Genomic DNA, 21,828 nt, shown 5'->3' on the forward strand with positions numbered 1-21,828 from the left:
GATTGAGGTAAATATTGTCACTGATAGAAGTATATGAGCAGTTACTATAAGTATAATTGTTACTTCTTTTAAGTAATATCTTTTCTGGTTGTATAAATATAATGGCTAAAACAATCATGTTTGACCTGGTGCCCTAATTTCTTATAAATACTAGAATAAACATGACTGACCTCCGACACAAGCATTAGAATGTAATGGTGCAGGGCCAGGCAGCAGAACTGTGGCCGTCCAGAGCCTTGGAAGCAATCAGTGTGCTCAACAGTGATGATGACTGAGCCTCAGAACTCTTAAGAGTTCCGTCTCTGATCTTCAGTGAGGTGAAATGGGTGAGGTGTCTCTGCCCGGCTGACCCTTCTCCTTCCTCTCTTGGAAAGCATGTGCCTTTTGTTTTGTGCCAGGTCCCTGATCTACACCAATCTTTTGCTGCTTCTCTTTTAGGGACTAAGAAGATAATTTGACTCTTACGTTCTCCTAATTTCAGGATTAAATACTTGTATATAATCTCTATTTACAATTCGCTCCAAGACCTCTTTTACCAGTTTCTTGGATGGCCAGAGGGTTACTTGGGCTTAAAAGTTAATGAGGAGTTGCAGACTTCCTGAGGATAAGAGCTTAAGTACATGGGAGCATGTGCTGTGGAGTCGCCCTTTCCCACCATGTTTGATGTGAGCTGTCTAATTATAGCCTCGAGGGTTTCAAATTGCCATTCTCTTAATTTCCCTAGAAAACTACTAAATGGCTTTTTTCTTATCACTGCGATTGTTTGCTCATGGGATGCTCAGAACTATTGTTAGCTAAAGTGGGGACACATCTTTCATGGTCCTGCATGGCTTCTGTCTTTATGTCCCATGCTCTGTAGAGTTCTGAGGTTCTCTGCCTTCCCAAAAGCGAAGAAAACCTTTGGTCAGAGTGTGGTCAGAGTTACCTCCTTGATTAAACGGGTCAGGGGTGGTCCGCGTTGGACGTCAGTCCTTGGCTGTTTCACTAAACTTTTGTGGAGGTGGGCCAACTCCCAGAGAGTGCTGTGATTTGTCACTGCAAAGTGTAGCTGTGGATATCTTGAGGTGAGGACATGCTTAACTCTATCTTAAATGAGGCCTGAAATCTCATCTCCTGAATGCTTTAATCATCCACTAAAATAATGTACTCAGCCATTTTAAATTAAAGATGAGTCAAAATAAAATGTCTGTTTTACACAAAATACAAATGAAACTTTCATATCAGTCTTTGTGACAGATTGGGTAAAGGTCAAGAATGAGGAAGACAGTCCTCAGTTAGGTGTTGTGACCTCAGCTTTGACGTAGATGTCACACTTTCAGGCAAGTCAGAAGCTTGACAAATCCCTGTGAAATATTGCTGGTATTACTATTATTGATGGTACTCAGCATCGAGAAGGAATGGGTGAGCTGGCCAGGACTGCCCTGACCAGCCCTTTGCTGGAAAGGAGTTCACCCTGACAGGCCACAGCTCTTCCCAGTGGACAGTTGTGCTTTTGTGTTTGAGTGTCTTGTTTTTTTTTTGTTTTTTTTTTTTTAAGGGTTTGGGCTTTTGCTGCACACAGTAAACTTGTGTACCTTGTAGACAAATAAGACCTTTTTACTGCCAGGTGCATTGAACTGTCGGGATACCGAAGGGAAGCACCAGCGGTGGCTTCCCACGAGTTGTACAGCGTCTGCACTCCCCTCGAGTCACCAAGGGTAAACTGATGAAGCTCCTCGAACCAAAAAATAAAAAATAAACATAAGAAGGTTTTCAACAATCACCATTTCCACATTACTGTCTTTCTCTCCCAGTGAAAGAACCTGATCAGTTGGAAGGTCTTTAATAGAGGAAGTCTCTCCTTTAATTTTTTTCTTAACCTTTCTTCCTAGTGTTTCCATTTACCCTGAAGAACTGACTGTCTTTATATGAGTCTTAGTAATTGTGAAGATAGTACTGGTTCTCTGTTCACTACTATTAAGAACAGAGTGAACGTTGTCTGACACTATACACTGTCATGCCTCGGTCACACCTTCCATTTGTTAAAGATATCAGTAGATGGATGTTAGCTTATGTCCCGTCCTCTTGATCACTCTCTGGGATGCTTCCCGAAAGTTTGTTAGTAAGAAGTACTGTGCAATGGTAAAGTTAAAAATGAGATTTTCAAAATAATATCCAAAACTTTAATGGCAGAGTCAAATTTATTATAAGCCAGTTAGTTCCAAGTCTCCATTTCTATCCCTTAGAGAAACTTCAGCCATTTTCTTTCTTGATAGTTCAAAGGAATGTGCTATTTATATGTAGGCCTCTTTTTGCCTGAGGAAAATTTTAAATATTCTGCTAAACATTTAAATTAAATTATAGCTAGAGACAACTATTGCCGTGTAAGTTGTTCATGACGACATTTGTAAGTGCACTGGGAAATTCCATTTGGCTATGGCTCACAAGAAGTGACCTACCTGATGCTTAGAGTCCTTCCAGGAGCAGCCATGCCAGAAAGAAGCAGCATTAGCATGAGCCCTGCCTCCTCCTCCTCAGAGGCCTCTGACCCCGCAGATGGGCTGCATGCCGCAGGAGCTGAAGCCTGCCTTCGACATGTTTCCTGAGTATAAAGACCAGGGGACAAGTTCCTACAGTGGCCATTTGTAACCTTTCAGCCCTTCCTGAGGGGCAGAACAGGCTGGAGCAGGCCCCCAGTTAAGTGGGAAATGTCTACCTAAATAGATCTCAGATTCACAAATCAGTTACTGGCTTTCTAGAGAATGGCATTTGGTAAGTGAGAACTTAATTGGTGTCCCAAGATAATTGTTGCTAACTGGTGGAGCCGGTGACATTTTGCATGTCACTCCTAGTTTCTACCCCGTGGTATATTAAGAATGTTCTTTGAGAAAATGAGTTAGCATTTTAATTGCAAATCAATCTTTTTTAAAAAAAAATCAGCTTATATATCTTCTATGAGAATATTTCCACAAGTGTTCATAAGAGTTAGCAGTGAGTTTCTACTTAGTACTCTGGAGTCACTGGTGTCACATAGAAGAGCAGTCATGAGAGCAGATATGGAGAAATACAGAGTGCTCTTGGCACATCACCTGGGTGACATATGTCAAATTCCTGAAATAATCTAATGTTTGTCCATCTAGTTCAGTTATTTAACCTGAAGACAAAAGTAACTATGACAAAAACTTAACCTGAAGACAAAAATAACTCTGTTTCTATAAGCTAAGCTATCCTATTACTTTAAAAAAGATCTGTAAAACTAACTCATAATAAGGGAAAATATTCTAGTCATAGATTGTTTAATTGACATAGATTATTTTTGTAAATGTTCCTTCCTTTAAACCATGCAACCTTTCACATTTTCTGAAGGCATGGGGGACTTGTAGATCATGTGCACTGTGATCAGAACTCCATTTCAGGCTTTAAAAGAGAATCACTCCGCTGTCATGCTCCGCAGGTGCCGCCTTGTGCTCTGGGACCCTCCAGTGTGACTTGACTGGCCCCCTTCCGCAGCACACAGGGGTTTCCTTTCTTCCTCACTACCTTGGGTAGACCTTGTTATCCCTGTAATCCCTTCCTCAGTGTTGTGTGTCCACTCACATACACTGCAGTTTGTCTGTCTGCAGTCCATACAATGTAAGTTAACTTATCAGCTTGCTTAGTTTTAGAAATGGTAAAAATTCAGTTCTGTTTCTACAGCCTTTACACAGATCACTTTCCTAATGTGTTCTGCATTGCGAGGTTTCAGCGATGTGTTTATTCAGCCTTAAACACACCAGTGTTTGTACGAATTTACCAACATCTTTAAGGCACTCTCTATATCTTTTCTTCCTTTTAATCTGTGGTGGTGTTTTGTCTTGTTGCAGTTTTTCTCTTTGAATATATGTCTGCTATTTAAACAGGATGGTGGCTTGGGAGGCCATCCCAGCGCGTCCTCAGAGCTCCACCACTCCCTGTTCTAATGCATCTCTAATGGGGAGATTTCTTTTCACACCTCGAAGGTGATTGAGCCTGTCCTTTAAAGTACGATTTGCACACCAGTGTCTGGCAGCTCCAATTAGCTTCTTTCTGGTTTGAAGCACATCACACACAGTAACAAGGTCTCCCAGGACACTCCTCCTACAAACAGCGCAGTCATATTTCCTCATTAGTCCCTTTCATTGTCACTAATGCCGTGCTCTGGCTTCTGAGAAGGAGACAAAAACATAGCAGCTCGGTAGATCGGAGAACGGGCCATTGTTTTCCATAAGTCAAGGCTCTTTTGAATTCCTTTGATAATTTTGAAGCATACAGAGCTTAATTCATTAATCTTTAACCTTCTTATAAATCAGATGATTAGGAATCTAAGAAGAGAGTTTTTTTCTTCCTTTGAAACTGAGAAATGCTTTCTTTTCTTAAAAAAAAAAGGAAGAAAACACCTTACATAGCTCACTAAATAACCTTTCAGTTTTTAAATTTTACAAAATGCTTCAGGTGTATTTTAGAACGTTCTCCAAAGCAAATGAGTATAAAATTATCGAAAATAATCTTGGACGCTTTGACTATCTGAGAGCATGTTTTCTGGCACTTTTCTCCATTCTTAAAGAGACTGTATATATATATATATATTCTCAACAGCTGTTACTTAGTAATTTAGAATACTAAGACTTCAATTCTTTTTTTCTTTACACCCCTGCCAAAGCATAAAAGCAAGAAAATAATCTGAGGGCAGACAATTCAGAACAAACGTAGGAGTATCTAGCTGAGCAGGAGACGCTTGATCTGGAAGAACAGGTTCACGGGGGAACCACATCCTGAAGCAGATGATGCAGGAGCTCCAGCCAAGGTCAAGGTCTGTTCCCTGGTCCTTAACAGGGAGGCTGGGGATCGAGTCTCTCTTTCCCCTTGCCATGGATACGCCTCCCTGTGAGGTGGCGAGCTCAGGAGGACAGCAGAGGCCTTGTGGGCACACTGTGCATGGGCACTTTACCAGTGTCTGACGTCTTTGCTCTGTCCCATGCCATTCAAGTACCTTTATAATACTGCTGCTTCCCTGAAGAATGCCCCCTTCTTAATTCCTGTATGGTCGTGAGGATTCCTGCATCCGTGTGGAATGCTTTCAAATAATATTTGGAGGGGGACAGAATGTAGAAGCAGGAATGTTTTAAATTCTTGATTCTGATGGTAGGTGCGTGCTCATGCCCTGCCTCTGTGCACTGATGTAATTTTCTTACCATTTTGGAGAGAGCATTTTCTCATGTGATATATACAAATAGAGACAGGAATGGAGAAGTGGAGGGTCTAAATGTCACTTCTGTCACCCTGCTCAGGATTGTCAAGATGATCCTCTGAAAACATCTTTACCTCTTAAAAGTGTTTGAAAACATTGATAAGTTTTTCATAAGTACCCATCATACAAATTTCCATAATATCTATTATGTGCCAGTTGGTTTTAGGCACATAAACCAACCATATTATATATGATATGATAATATATTTATATCATATAAATACATTAATTATGTGTGTTTATATATATATCTGGAAACTCACATGACTGAAACTTTAAGTACAGGTGATCCTTCCCTTATGGGACCTTTGCTTCCGGTTCCCTCTATCTTGTGTGGAAGGTTATAGTCATACGTTAGTGAAAAGTTATAGTCATACGTTACCTCGTAACTGGTTACCAGCTCTTGAGGCAGCTTCCTGATTTTGCAATATCTACTTATAATAACCCATACATCCTGTCTGTCTCTCTGTCTCTGGGGGCAAGCTTTAATGCTCAGTGACTTGGGGGCATGCCTCACTTTACACGCGTTTGCTTTCTGAGGTGAAGCAGTGTCTGATGCTCTGGTACAGTGGCATTCCCTGTTATCTGCTCCGTCCAGCCCTCTCTGTGAGTCCACAGTGTTTGTATGGGCTTGTGCCACATCTAGTAATAGATCGGAGAGGAATGGACCCAGTGGAAGGCTGTATTTGCTTAATGTCTTTCACAGTCAAATATGAGGTCCGGCATTTTGAACTATTTGTATGAATTATGGGAATAAAACACAATTACTGCTTTGCTTTTTCTTCTGGTTGTCGCCACAGCATATTGGATTAGCCTTCATAAATCCAGTAAGGAGGGTGAGATATGGGTCCTCACTGTGCAGAAAGCGCTCAGGAAATTTTAAACCATTAGGATTACATAATAATGTATGGCTTTTACTTTTTATTCTTAGCACAAGAAGATTCATTTATACAAAATATTTGGGCTTTGTTTGAGTTGTTTGATTTCTTCTTTTAGCATTTCTTTCTTGTGAACTTATTAAAACATTGCATTAAAGCCAAATGATACAAAACTAGGTATTAATGTTTCCCTTCACAATAATCCATGTCAGTCACAGTTGTATTATGATGCTCTTTCAAGATTTCTATTGTAGTCACCAAAAAAAAAGTACCTGTTTTTATCATAAATCTTTTTATATAAAAATGCCAAAGAAGCATGTTTACCTGGCTGCCCTAGAAAACCTGAAAGGTTTATCATTCCATTAGGACAGAATTCTATAAAAGTACTTTAAAAGAAAAATATGTCTTTCTTACTAACTTAACCTTCAATAATGAATTATACAGGATAAAATTATATAAAATTCCCTGACATTTTGTGAAGCTACCTACAAATAACCCAGGCAGCAAATGAAATAGCTGAAAACTATTTCAGATATCTTACAGAGATAGATGCCAAGTGAGTTCTGATGGATTATACACACAGGTATCAAATTGCTTGAACCTTACTTCCTAGAAAAGGTTAATGACTCCTTTTGCTTTTTACCCTTTTGCTTAACTGCTATCTATACAGATTAAACAGGAACTGCACTGAAGGGCACCCATGCCTGTGTGTCTGTCAGTACAGCTCACTGATGTTATAGCAAACCAAACTATGGAATAGGTAGGGTGGTTGATCATTATTTTTAAAATTCACTATATTGACAAATGTTTTATGTAAGTGAAAATCAAAGAAGATTTTAAAATATGTAACTGTATAATTAGTGAATATAGCAATTCATTTTAATTATTAAAAGCAAATCTTTTTTTCCTTTTTAAAATTTTATTAGTTTATTTGTCTGCCTTCCTCCTTTCCTCTCCCTTCCCCCAGCCACCTTCCTTTCTCCTCCCATGGGTGGCAGCCAGCCTTAACATACCAAGTTGCAATGGGACTGGGCTTTATGTTCTTTATCAGGTGTGCACTAGACTCCTGTTGAGTCCAGACAAGGCAGCCCACCGAGAGGAATGGGGTCCAAAGGCAGGGTACAGAGTCAGTTACAGCCCTGCTCCTGCTGTCGGGCCCCACATAAGGACAGAGCTGCACATGTTACATATGTGTAGGTGCAGGGGCCTACGTCCATCCCATGCATGCTCTTTGATTGGTGGCTATGAGCCCCTATGGGCTTAATATGGAAAAACAAAAACCCCAATATAGCTAAAGAAATCCTGTACAATAAAAGATCTCCTGGAAGTATCACTATCCCTGATTTCAAGCTGTACTATAGAGCTATAGTAATAAAAACTGCATGGCGTAGGCATAAATACCACGGCAGCCTGGCCATTCGGTGGAATAGAATCGAAAACCCAGAAAGAAACCCACACGCTGATGAATGCTTAATTTTTGACAAAGAAGCCAAAACTACACAATCAAAAAAAAAGAGACTTCAACAAATGGTGCTGGTCTACATGGATGTCTATATGGAGAAAATGCAAATAGATCCATATTGATCACCCTGAAAAATGAAAGATTATTAAAGTGAAAGTTTTGTCATTCTTTGTTCAGGTTTTATGTCTTTTATCGGTTATACGGTTTTACAACTTTGTATTGTATGTTGAGTAATATTTCTTTGATGTATACTTAATGTTCAGAATTAAAAATTGAACTCTGAATAATTATTCCTTTGAAATAACTATCCACTGGTATGCTACTATTTTGGCTTATTATTTTATATCATTTTATATCAATGATGCATTTCATTATACCATGTTGGGCTTACCACCCTAATGCTCAGTGGTCTTCCCATCTCCTGGGTTTTAAAAGATGTCATGAAACCATTTAGGAATTAATGCACTCAACTTGAAAGCAGAGACTATAAGACTTCCTGAAGTGCATCCAGAGAGGTGTGTTGAAAGCAGAGGGCAGGGGCACTCATGAAATCCTGACTCCTCCTGGGGTGCATGGTCCAACCCTTGCTAATTCACCTGGGATGCATTAGTGTAACACCACCCTTTGTGTGTTTCAGGTGTGTGGAGGTCATTGCAAAGGAGGGACAGAACCTGAAAGAGCTGTACTTGGTGTCCTGTAAAATCACTGATTATGGTATGTAATGGGCCTTGCCCTCACTCCTTACCTTGAGATGAACAGAGGTCTTAAAAATCAACAAAAGTTATTTCAAGAGAAGTCAAGAATTACATTAGACAGTTTGTTCACTCACGTAATTCTGATGAAACAAAAATAACAGGAGAAGCCCTAGTCTAAATCCCAGTAGAATGAATGTGTGACAAGCTCGGTGCACAGCTGTGCTCTAGACTCTGGATACACCCAGGAGTGGAGAGTGCCGACTGGAGAGCAAGGGAATGCAGATAACCAGCGGGCCAGGTAGATGTCTGGGCTCCTGAACAGGCACAAGAAAGTCAGGACATTGCATTTGCTGCCTCACATTAGGCCTCTGTGAGGTGTACGCCTGGTGTTCAGAGGTCAAGCCCTGTGCCGCATCCTACTGGCCACTTGAAGAGGGACAGGCAGTGTTGGTGGACTGTTGTCTCAACAGTCCACATTGTCCGAGTACTGAGTAGCCGCTATAAACGGCAGGAACCACATTGTCAGGTACGCTGCGCTCACCCTCTGGAAGCAAGGGGCTAGCCCAGCCTCTCGTCCCTTCTGCTTTACACCTTTCCCAGTCAGTATGTATCTGATCTACGGAGAGTCGGGGCCACATATCTGTCACAGTATGAGGGAGAACTGTTTCCTTTTTTTCTGACTGCATAAATTGTTTATATAAATTTTACTTTTTTTCTCTTGAGAGAAAGTAGTATTTTACTAAGTCTTCCTCTCCTAGCTTTTGTATCTGCTCTGACTCGAATCCTAATATGTCGGGCCGCCCTGCCCTGGGAAGGAGATGGGTGTGTTGTCAGATCCCAAGTTTGCCATTTAGACAAGCTAATAAAGCCGTAGCAGGACAACAAGGGTGTGTGGTGATTGCCTGTCACGCCTGTTAAGCTCTGTGCTTAATTTGTAGCCACTCCCTGAAAAAAAAGTAAGAAACCTCATATTTTAAATACGTTTTACACAGATTTTTAGAAAACTCTGTTTCCATATTGTTCTCCTTTTCTAGTTAAATCCTGTAAAGATGTGCTGCTTTCTTTTTCTGTTTCCATAGTCCCGTGCCTTGTTCAGCCCTGTTAAGCTGATACTTAACACACCTGGCTTTCAAGGTCTTCCTGAAGCTCCTGGTTTGAAGGCCTGGAGAGTGTGCTGCCCAGCCCAAGAGTGTAGAGAAGGCGTGTGCTCAGGGGATCCCTTGTTCCCGCCTCTCTCTCCCCCAGTTAGGTCGCACATACCCCTAACTCTAAGCGTGTCAGTCAAAGCATGACTAGCAGCCCGGCGAGCTCCCTTCCACGGCCTCTTCTGAGGCTCTGCAGTAGAAATGTCGCTAAAGTTGTTTTGGAGGCTTGCTTTGCTTAATAATAAAGCGTTCCTGTCCAGCTCATAACTGTTAATTGAGAAAGTTTGGAGAGCACTCTGAGAACTCAGGGCAGGAAACAGAAGATGTGTTGGATTGAGACAAATCTAAGATTAAAATTTTCATCTGTTCTTTGACCTTAAAGAGGGGCCTTCACATACATATTAGAGACTCGTTTATTTGTAAAGTAGAGAATTAATTCCTCTGCAACTACTGCCCAGTCTAGTGAGGACTGGAGTGTGCTACGTGAGAACACGGCTTTCCTGCTGGGGGTGGATGCATTCAGCACTTGCTGGACATGGCCCACAGCCTCCCTGTCCTAGGTCCTGGGAGTCTTTCTCTGTTTGTTACACTCCCTATTGTTTTGTGGCATTGCCTTTTTTGGTATTGAGTGTTTGTGGTATTTGTCCCCCAGTGTGGTGACAGCATGCTAAATCCTTGGCACCATAGCTTGGTTTACTTGTGACTGAATTATGTAGGATCCCAGTTCCCTGTGTGTATGTCTCTGTGTTAGAATCCCTTTACAGTATTTAAAGCCTGTGACCCTGTGAGCTGCATTCAAGACCAATTAAAGCAGAATTTCTAGGTAGTGGGACTGGAGGGGAGATTTCGTGACAGTGTGTAAGTGGCAAATTGGCTCTACTGATCTCAGCCACTTGACGATTGAAGCCACTTTAGAATCAGGCTCTTTTATGTACACCTTATCCTCAAGGGATGTTATTCTTTTGGTGACTGCATATTTCTGCTTTACCCATGTTCAGCAATGTCCTCCTGTCCCTCTTCCTATGTGATCAGGTGTGGCCTGCTCTGGGTGGGGCAAGCAGATACTTTTGGCGCTGTTGCAGGATGTGGAATCAGGAGACGCAGCTCATCCGGCATTCATATTCTGTATGGTTTTCATAAAGCTCCTCACAGGTGTGGACTGTGGCTACAGTGCTTCCCATTATCAAGCCAGGCTGCTATAAAGTAATATTCAAACTGATAGATGACACCGCTGTCATGTAGAAAGCGGTCGTACTAATATGCTTCTATGTCTCCAAAGTAAGCAGATCTTTATGGTAAAGGCTAACAATTTATAAACAAATCATTAAGTCAGAGATATTGAAGTGGAAAACTCGGCCTTGGGCAGTTGCTCCCTGAGGAGAAAGCCACTGCTGTCACTGAACAAATGTGGCGTTAGGTGTGGGGATGGGGAGGGTAACTGAACACCACTCAGCAGTGGGATATGGTTAGACTGTCTCTTCTAGTTATTATAAGTCTATAGTATACTACTTAACCTGAGTTTTGCCATCTTATGAGCCACATGAGATGTTCCACAGGCGGTAGTGAAAATAAAGTCCCACGTAGCACCTGCTGGTTATTGCACACTCACTATCAGTTCCGAGGAATTGCCCCAACCACACATGTACACATGGCCTTTCCTTCCTGTTTGTAGGAAGCATGTACTACAGGTTGAACGTGTTGGTCCATAGCTACCTCGGTGACTTCCAGACCCGAGTGATTAGCAGGAAGAGAAAGAAGGGTCCATGGGAAGGCGGCGTACCCAAGTCACTTCCCTGTCCACCTGATTTCCTTTATTTTCTCTGTGTTTCTTCCTAGAAATTTACTTTGGGTTCTTTGTATATCTTTCTATGTTTCTAGGATAATTTCTCAGCTCATATCTTTTTTGATTTCTTTTAAAGCCTACTTTTGAAAAGTCTCATTCAGAAAAGTGCCTCTTGGAATTAAGACAAGAATAGAAGTGGGGATCAGTCTGTATCACCCAGGTTTACAGAGGTCAGAAGCAGTCACTATCTCAGCAGTACAGACTTCCCTAAGATTCAGTAAATAGGAAGGATGAGGAGAGCTCTTGTCTCCACACTAAATTCTCCTGTAAACCTGTTACACCAGGTTGCGTGAGAGCTGTTAGCATGTTTTCTCTTTTTTGACTTTAGCACTGCTGAGGACCCTTAGAAGTATATTCTGGAAATATCGTTTTGTTTCCACTCTCAAACTGTCCAGTGATCATTGAAGAGGACAGTAAACTCTTGCCTGCTGACATTGTACTTTAGGGTCCATGGGTCACATACACCCACAGCATCGCTGTGCTTTTGACAAGTTTCCTTGTCAGTGCTGGAGTCAAACTCAGGGTCCTGATGATGGCTGGAAAACATGGAAGCCCAGAAGAGGTCTCCTGGGTGCTTTGTCATCTGCTAAGTACCACTCTTGGTCACACAGCTTCCTTGATTTGGGGCATTTTTAACCTGACAGTAAGTCATGTTTTCGGATTACTCAGGGCAAAGGGTTCCCCGGATCAGAGCCCACCACTGTGCCCGTCATAACCATGATTACCAGGACAAAGGGTCCCCCCCCCATTAGAGCCCACCCTCCACTGTGCCCATCGTAACCACAGCTGCTGCCCTTTCAGCTGACATAACAGTTCAAGGCCTGGCACATGTTCTTTCTGTCAGAATAGAAAGTCAGAGTCTGTAGTGTGCCAGGCCCTGTCCTCTGTGTAGGAGAGTGTGGTCTCTCTTATCCCTGAAGCTGTCAGGGAAGGACTGAGAGGCTAGAGCTGCCCTGTGTTGCCTGGTGCTGTAAGACCCCCAAAAATCGAGGGTCCCCCAGCACCCCACACCCTGGAAGGCGACACCCAAAACACTCCCCGAGAAACGGTCTCGATGCAATAACATGAGGGTTTCTTTATTCCAGAATTCTGGGTTCCATAGCCATACACCACGCAGGGTTAGAGGACTATGGACCACGAGTGCCAAATTGCGACAGCTTTTATAAGTTTACGACAAAGCCCGAGAATTACAAACCAATCATTTCTTAGCATGGCGAGCCCGCGAAATGTGAGCCAATTGATTTGTACCACTCCATAGTTTTTAGGCCAATCAGTTTAAATTATCGGAGCCCGCGCTCAGTGGACCAATCAGTTTCCTATAATGTCTACAGCTGTGTGAACTCCTGCGTAGGGGTAATGGTGTAAGTTTACAGAAGCAAGATAAGCTTAGCCCATAGATCCTTATGGGGCCAGGGTCACCTATTCAAGGCCTTTCTGCTAGGTCTAAACAAAGGGCAGGCTCTGGAATGTGACCTTTCACCTAGTTTCTAACAAAGGGAGATAGCATTTTAAACTCCTGATTTCTTGGGGTCATTAGAGTTAGGCTGTATTATTATTTTCTATCCTTTCAGTGCAAGGCATGACAGTACAGCTCTTCTCTCAGGCAAGAAGTGTGGTCGGGTGGTCCGGGAAGATTGATCTTTGCTTGTATATACCCCATGTTTCACCCTTGCCATATTGACCTTCTGCTTCTATTGAAAGATTAATGGGCCATGCCATCCCCACCCTGCTGAGGACCCCAGATCTCTTTGCTGTTAGTCAACTCAGATTATGATCCGGATGTATTATCCAAGCAGCACTGCTGGAGAGACAAAGGAAATCCAAAACAGGGTCTGCAAGTGGCACAGCAAAAATGCTTCTCTCTCCTTAAGTCTTAACAAAAATCAGTTTACTCTTGTTATATCATCTTATTTTTCTTATTGCTGGGTGTATATTGCCTACAGTGATGTTCCATTTAAAGTAACTTTCTAGCATTTTCTTTTTGTTTCAGTTTAAATTGTATTTTAAACTGTTCCAAGATTGCCAGGTAAGAGGCACCTTTTTTTTGTCAGCAGAAGTAACTCTAATAGCTGTAAAGTGACAAAGAAGAGCTTTCGAACTTATATTTGCAAGTCAAAAAGAATGCTTTGCTGCTTACTGTTATTATTCCCATTTTCTATTCTGTTATTTAAATATAAATAGCACTCATTGTTGCTTTCAAGATAGTAGTACTACTTTACTGAGCCCTCTGCTTTGCAAATTCTCGTTTTTGTTTTTTTTTACATGTCCATTTAGATATCTCCTTCTATTCCTACTTCTTAATTCTTCATTCTGCTTTATTTAGAAGATATCATGGTCTCCTTTCCTTCTAAATAACGGGCCTGGTTTTTACCTAAAATTTGGCATTTGCTACACTTATTTATTTGAAAGAAAGGGAAACAAGAAAATGAGAGCATATGAATGAATCAGAATTTACACCACTTACCACCTATCCTCTGTGTATGTGTGTGTGTGTGTCTGTCTGTCTGTCTGTGTACATCTATTATAGTGCTCAGGGAACAAGTCCTGGGAGTCAGTTCTCTCCTTCAATTGTGTGGGTCCATAAGACCAAACTCTTGCAAATTCATTAATTACTGATCCATTTTCCTGTCCTGGAAAGTTTAATTATAACTTTATTGAAATGCTTTTGTTTGGTTGGAGCAACGAAATTGTTGACTTTCTTTCCTGGTTACACTACTGTAGTTAGGTGCCCTTGAAATAAAAGATTGAACAACAACAGTGTTTATGTTGTTTGTTAGGCTTAAGTTACAATATTCAGTTTAGTAAGAAGGACTTTTAAAATATTTCTTCAAACAATGCTACTGTTGATGTGTGAAGGGAGAACCACCATCTTAATGATATTAATAATCCTATATATATATATATATATATATATGTCGTATTTATTATTTAATTTCAATCAGCAATGCTTTATACTTTATTGTTAAATTCATCTCTGTATATTGTATGCATTTGCTCTTATTTTACCCATATATGTTTAGGTAGATTTTCTCATACAGAAAAATACTCATATGTTGACTCAGTATTTTTCAGCCTTGCTATTTCTACTTTACTCTTTTAGCTATTAAAATTTTTAAAATTTTCTGTATGAAAAAATTATTACCATATCCATCTGAATGCAGCTCTCCCTCAGTAGATAGAGTTCTGAAGTTAAGAAACACCCTAACCTATATTTTCACACCAAATAAACCCATGTGTGTGATTGTGGCATGTGAATGGTCTTACACCTTCAAGTACATACATGCATACATACATACATATATGCATGCATGCATACATACATGCACATGCATACATACATGCATAAACACATATATACGTGCATAGCACATATATACATTTGTTCTACTGTTCTATATTAACTTTTTATAAATAAATACTATGATTCTACATTTAACATAACTGCTGTCTAAAATAAGAACTGTCCAACATTTCTTTTTCATATTACTTTTGTATTTGGAAATACTGTGTTTAATTTTAATTCGCTGTTTTTAACATTACACTTAATGGAGAAGTCTCTTTTTCTAGATATAGAAAACTTACATCAATCAAGGGATCAATTTTTGTGACATGTCCACTTTTAGATTTCATTGCTTTCTGCCCCCCCACACAAAGCATTTCCATTGGTGGTAGTGGTAGAGGAGGTGGAGGTGGTAGAGGAAGTGGAGGAGGTGGAGGAGGTGGAGGAGGTGGAGGAGGTGGAGGAGGGGGTCTTAGCATGAGCACAGATAGAATCCTGACTGTTCCCCACAGATAGAATCCTGACTGTTCCCCACAGATAGAATCCTGACTGTTCCCCGTGGGTGCACAGTCAAGGATGAGCAGCTGATAAGTGAGTGACACTGCCACACACACACAGTGGACACCATGATTGTTACAGCTTCCTGGAACTCAGTGAAAGGAAAAAGACATGTGGATGTTCACAGCTTGTTGAAAATGCCTTCCTCAGTGGTAATAAGTTCTCTACCCAAAGATCTCTGCGCGCAAAGCTGATCTCTAAGGCAGAGGAGGGTGGAGGGAAGGTAGCCAGGGGAGAAACTTGCCCTGTAAGATTCTTAAGTCTTTCTCTAATCCTAGGCTTTATTCTGCGGTTTCGTTCAGCAGAGATTTCCTCTGAAATGTGCACGCTGCTACTGGGATGTTATGGAAAAACCCCAAATAGAGAAATTCATACTAAGTAATAGTCATGTGTGAATAAGATTTCCATTATTTTAAGTAATATAATGGTGTCAGTTTAAAAGATCCGTGGGCAAGACATAGGGGTTTGAGAAGACAACTGCCATAGACTGCTTCAGCTGGGGAAGGATTTGGGAGAGAGGCAGCAGAAGAGGACCTCTGAGGGGGTGAGGCCCTGGGGAAGGTGTGGAGCACAGACAGGTGTCTGAATGGGTGAGTTTGTATGCATAAAGAAAGAACGGAAATCATGCAAAATGATGCCGTGCACACACAGTCAAATGTTGAAGAAACCTCATGAAAATATTCTATTTGAAAATTCAAAATAAGTTCCAATTTTTTTGTTGTAACTTATCCTGTCTAACTCATCATCTCCATGGCAAAACCTTAACATACATTATATAAAAGGAAACATTATGTTGGGCAATAGCTACTAATCAAATACATAGCTCTACCGAGAACAAATGTATACCTTCAACATAATAATGATAGAATAATTGCTATTTGTTGGTATTTTCTTTAAACAATAATTCCTTAAACATTCCATTTTAAGAGTTGCTGTTAATACTGGAGCCTATGTGGAAACTGAGATCTGGTATGGTAAACTTCGCAGAGTTTATAAACTGTATTATATATGAATTCAGTATCGAGATAACTTCTTATATACCCACTGTTAGGTCAGTGACATGCCTGGAGTATTTAGTACTTTATTTTTTTTTTTTATCTCTTTTTTTTTAATTGGATATTCTATTTATTTACATTTCAAATGTTATGCCTTTAACCTTTTTCCCCTCCAGAAACCCTCCATCCCATCCTCCCTCACCTTGCTTCTATGAGGGTGCTCCCCACACACTCCGGCATCCCCACCCTGCCATTCCCCTTCACTAGGGCATCGAGCCTTCCCAGCACCAAGGGCCTCTCCTGTTGATGTCCAACAGGGCCATCCTCTGCTACATATGTGGCTGGAGCCATGGGTACCCCCTGTTGTACTCCTTGGTTGATGGTTTAGTTCTGGGGAGCTCTGGGGGTGGGGTCTGCTTGGTTGATATGGTTATTCTTCCTGTGGGTTGAAAACACCATTTGCTCCTTCAGTCCTTCCCCCTCCAATGGGGACCCCATGATGAGTGAGTGTAGTGTTTGGCTGTGAACATCTGCCTCTGTATTTGTCAGGCTCTCACCGATCCTCTCAGGGGACAGCTATATCAGGCTCCTGTCAGTAAGCACTTCTTGGCATCCACAATAGTGTCTGGGTTTGGTAAGTGCATATGGGATAGATTCCCCAGGTGGGGCAGTCTCTGGATGGCCTTTCCTTTAGTCTCTGCTCCACACTGTCTCTGTATTTCCTCCTGTGAGTATTTTATCCCCGCCTTCTAAGAAGGACTGAAGCATCCACACATTGGTCTTTCTTCTTGTAGCTTCATGTGGTTTGTGAATTGTGTCGTGGATATTCTGAGCTTTTGGAGAGTATCCACTTATTAGTGAAGGCATATCATGTGTGTTCTTTTGTGACTCACTCAGAATGATATTTTCTTTTTTTTTTGTTTTGTTTTGTTGTTTTTTGTTTTTTTGTTTTTTGTTTTTTTTTTTTCCGAGACGGGTTTCTCTGTATATCCCTGGCTGTCCTGGAACTCACTCTGTAGACCAGGCTGGCTTCAAACTCAGAAATCTGCCTGCCTCCCAAGTGCTGGGATTAAAGGCGTGCACCACCACCACTGCACAGCAGAATGATATTTTCTAATTCCATCCATTTGCATAAATATTTCATGAAGTCATTGTCTTTAATAGCTGAGTAGTACTCCACTGTGTAAATGTACCACATTTTCTGCATCCATTCTTCTGTTGAAGGACATCTGGGTTCTTTTTAGCTTCAGGCTATTATAAATAAGGCTACTATGAACATAGTGGCACATGTATCCTTATTGCATGTTGGAGCATATTCTGAGTATATGCCTAGGAGTGGTATATCTGGGTCCTTACATAGTACTATGTCCAGTTTTCTGAGGAACTGCCAGACTGATTTCCAGAGTGGTTGTACCAGCTTGCAATCTCACCAACAATGGAGGAGTGTTCCTCTTTCTCCACATCCTCTCCAGCATCTGCTGCCCCCTGCAGTTTTTATCTTAGCCATTCTGACTAGTGTGAGGTGGAAGCTCAGGGTTGTTTGGATTTGCATTTCCCTGATGACTAAGGATGTTGAGCATTTCTTTAGATGCTTCTCAACTATTCAGTATTTCTCAGTGGAGAATTTTTTTGTTTAGCTCTGTATTTTATTTTTTAATAGGGTTATTTGGTTCTCTGGAGTCTAACTTCATGAGTTCTCTGTATATATATTGGATATTAGCACTCTGTTGGATGTAGGGTTAGTAAAGATATTTTCCCAATTTGTTTATTGGTTGCCATTTTGTCCTACTGACAGTGTCCTTTGCCTTACAGAAGCTTTGCAATTTTATGAGATCCCATTTCTCAATTCTTGATCATAGAACATAAGCCATTGGTGTTCTGTTCAGTAAGTTTTCCCCTAAGCCCATGTGTTTGAGGCTCTTCCCCCCTTTCTCTTCTGTTAGTTTCAGTGTATCTGGTTTTATGTGGAGGTTCATGATCCACTTGGACTTGAGCTTTGTACAAGGAGATAAGAATGGATCGACTTGCATTCTTCTACATGCTGACCTCCAGTTGAACCAGCACCATTTGTTGAAAATGCTGTCTTTTTCCCACTACATGGTTTAGCTCCTTTTTCAAAGATCAAGTGACCATAGGTGTGTGGGTTCCTTTCTGGGTCTTCAATTCTGTTCAATTATTCTACCTTCCTGTCTCTGTACCAATACCATGCAGTGTTTATCCCTATTGCTCTGTAATACAGCTTGATGTCAGGGATGGTGATTCCCCCAGAAGTTCTTTTATTGTTTAGAATAGTTTTAGCTATGCTGGGTTTTTTTCTTATTCCAGATGAAGTTGAGAATTGCTCTTTCTAACTCTATGAAGAATTGAGTTGGAATATTGGTGGGGATTACATTGAATCTGTAGATTGCTTTCAGCAAGATGGCCATTTTTACTCTATTAATCCTGCCAATCCATGAGCATAGGAAATCTTTCCATCTTCTGACATCTAAAAGCACATGATCATTTCGTTTGGCACGATTCAACACCCCTTCATGATACAGTTCTTGGAAAGATCGGGTATTTAGTACTTTAAAATGCTAACTTTATGTTCAGTAATGTATTCCTCCTGTGTCCTTTAGACAGGCTCTCTACCTTCTCCAAAGTACAGATGGCGGGCCGCACCTGCCAGCAAGTGAGCTGCCCAGGAGTTGGAGCCAGTCCTGCTGCCCAGTGCGGCTGCCCGGAGCGTGGCCTGGGCACTGGCATCAACCTGTCCAAGCCCATTAACTGGGTCGATTCTGTTATCTATACATCAGGAATGAATAGTCCCATCCAACTCCTGTCTTCAAAAAAACAAAAAAACAAAAAACAAAAACAAAAACCAGACCCTCATGATGATGATCTCTCTGTTGTATGAATGTTAAACAGAACATTGTCTTATGCAAAAAGTCTGGCTTGTTAATTTCATTTACTAATTAAGTAAATCAAACTTACTTTTAACTCCGGTATTCAACTGTTCATTTTAACCCTTTTTCCAAAGCATTCTCTTAAGACTCAATCACCTAGAATTTATCTGTCATATGTGTTTTTCATCTCGGGTTTATCGCATGACATTTAATAAATAGTTTGAACTTTTCAACTTTTCTAACAATAGAGATGAGTTGGCATGGCAGATCTAGCCTCTGTGCAATGTGCCACACATTTCAAACTGAAAGTGACTTGGCTGTCGCCAAATCTGACTGAGAGTAAGCAGAGAATAGGAGATTTTTTTAAAACCTGTAAAAGGGGTGTGTGTGGGGGGTAAACAAAACAAAAACCACACTATCTTTAGGAGTTTCTGGTGCTTTTATTTTTTTTGTGAGGTGTGTGTTTCTGTGTATGTGTGTGTGTGTGGAGTACATGTCTAACGTGGTAAAATGATAGTATCCGTAGATCTAATTCAGTTTTTACAAGTCATGGTGTTGTCATATAGTAAACAATTCTTTAGTGCAGAGAACATTCATAGAAAACTAGTTTGTGCATGCTTTTGATGATTGATAATGGTGTTTTTCTAACCATCCCTGTTATTCAGGTTCAGAGCTCCCCTCCCCTCCCCCCTCCCCTCCCCCCACACCTGGATTCTCTTTCTTTCTACCATCTCCTCTTTGCTCACACATGGCTTACCAAGCTTCTCTAAGAAAACAGTTTTGCTTTGAAGATATTTTTTGTTTCATTAAGATTCTTCTGTTCTACTATTGGATTTTAAAACTTAAAATAATCTCCTAGTAGGACCCATTCATTGCCCTCTGTTTGGAAGTTCCCCTGCAGTCAGTCTTGGAAGTCAGAGTCTCCTTGATACTGCTCTGATGTGCAGAACACACTCCACAGGCCATGGCCAAGAGTCATCTGCAAAGACACACTGGACATGCATGAGGGGCATGTATTCAAAATTCAAAGTTATTTTGATTCTGTAGTGTCAACTGCCTGGTAAATGAAAAGAGAGTAGGGTGATGTAGATGCTGTATAGGCATGATGTAGATGCTGTATAGGCATGTTACAGCAGCGTGCGTCTGCGCTACACACAGTAAGAATAGGACGATGTAGATGCTGTGTAAGCATGATGTAGATGCTGTATAGGCATGATGTAGATGCTGTATAGGCATGTTATAGCAGCGTGGTCTGTGCTACACACAGTAAGGCAGAAGACTCAAGCTGCCCATCTTGAACAGCAAAAAGAAACTTAAAATTTTCAGCTCTGTAAAATAAGTGAAAAGCTTGAGATTTAATCAGTCTTATTTTCTGTGAGGCAACTGTACTTTGGGTTTTTTGTTTGTTTGTTTGTTGTTTTGTTTTTTGTTTTGTTTTGTTTTGTTTTTTAGAATCATGCCGTCTGCTTTGGCTTACATAAGAAATTGGGCACACTCCTCAAGGTATTCATTCTCAACTTCCCCTTGCCAGCACAGCTTGCAATCAAGGCTTGCAAATGATTCACTTTCTAAAATACGAGAAATTAGGATAGATTCAAATATCCTTTCCCTCTCATATTCTGATTAAAATACTTTCCTAAATGTCAAGCTAAGAGGTGAGTTTAGCAAGCTTGCTGAAATCACCCATGACTGGCTTTCCCTCACGTTGGAGCTCCGTGTGCCTAGTACTTATCACTGTGAATGATTATTCGTTACTTACATAGTTTTAACCTGTACCAGTGTAATAAATGACAGTAGAGCTGCCCCCCCCCATCCCCAGGACCCAAATGCATGGCCCCCTAGACTTCTGTAACATTTATTTACTTGGATAATAATGTGGGACCAAAGCAGTTTCAGGAAATGTGCTATATTTATGTTCCTGTGTTCATCATACCCTTACTGTGCAGAAGGACAGACTGACCCCGAAGCTGAGGGACCTCAGGAAAGTAAGCACTAGACAGCATACAAGTGAAGAAAGAACCTCCCCACACGAAGTAAATGTTTTGAAGGGTGTGTCCATTACAGAACTAGGCATCTTTCCCACAAAAACCTCAACTCTTTTGCTAGATAGACTATTGATTTGAAATCTGTTCTTTCTCATTTTATGAAAAATCAGATGTAAACTTTCCATCTATGAAAGTAGTATTCATTTTAATACCGTATACTATTAAATGAGTTATTTTATGACATAGTCTTTAAATTATAAAGTTATTGTAAGGTCTTGAGGTTTCTTGGTTTATAGAAAGGCTATAAACGTCTTATTCATGTGGCAGACTCTATAGACATTCATTGTAATCTTTTTCAGCTATAGGAAACCAGTTGGCAATTGTAGAATTATACTTAGGAGCTGTGCAGTATAGCTGTTATAATCTACTGTTATAAATCTATATAAATCTCCAACCTGCTAGGAAAGATGGGGATCTCTTCCAGCTTCTGATTGTAATAAATTATTTCAGTGGACTCTGGCCTGTCTCACAAATGCATTTAGTATTTTCTGAACTGAGCCTCTCTTCAATGCCAGGTATGTTTCTGACTGCATGCTCTGGCTACTGACTGACTGATTGAGAACCAAATCATTCTCTCTAAGACATTCTCAGTCCCAGCTATTACAAAGATGCATTCTGTGGCCAGAATCACTTCTTCACTAACAAAGCTTGCTTTCTGCCAGTAGTCATACTTATAACATGAATGAAAATTCACTGACCTATGTTCTTCAGCTTTAATCCTTAAATTTTTAAATTAAAACTTTGTCAACAGTAATTCTAACCATACTGAGGCAAAAAGAGCGGTCCCTACAATCTGG

General features: G+C 40.8%; 1 protein-coding gene across 1 annotated transcript in view; it reads left to right on the top strand.

The window, feature by feature from the left end:
* Positions 1 to 21,828, top strand: part of Fbxl17 (F-box and leucine rich repeat protein 17) — a 439,437-nt gene that overhangs the window by 273,431 nt on the left and 144,178 nt on the right. The window contains exon 7 of the mRNA XM_052193248.1: positions 8,223 to 8,299. Coding sequence (XP_052049208.1) covers positions 8,223 to 8,299 — 77 coding nt within the window. The remainder of the gene's footprint in view (positions 1 to 8,222; positions 8,300 to 21,828) is intronic.

This window comes from Apodemus sylvaticus, chromosome 9 (assembly GCF_947179515.1).
Source record: "Apodemus sylvaticus chromosome 9, mApoSyl1.1, whole genome shotgun sequence".
Classification (NCBI taxonomy): domain Eukaryota; kingdom Metazoa; phylum Chordata; class Mammalia; order Rodentia; family Muridae; genus Apodemus; species Apodemus sylvaticus.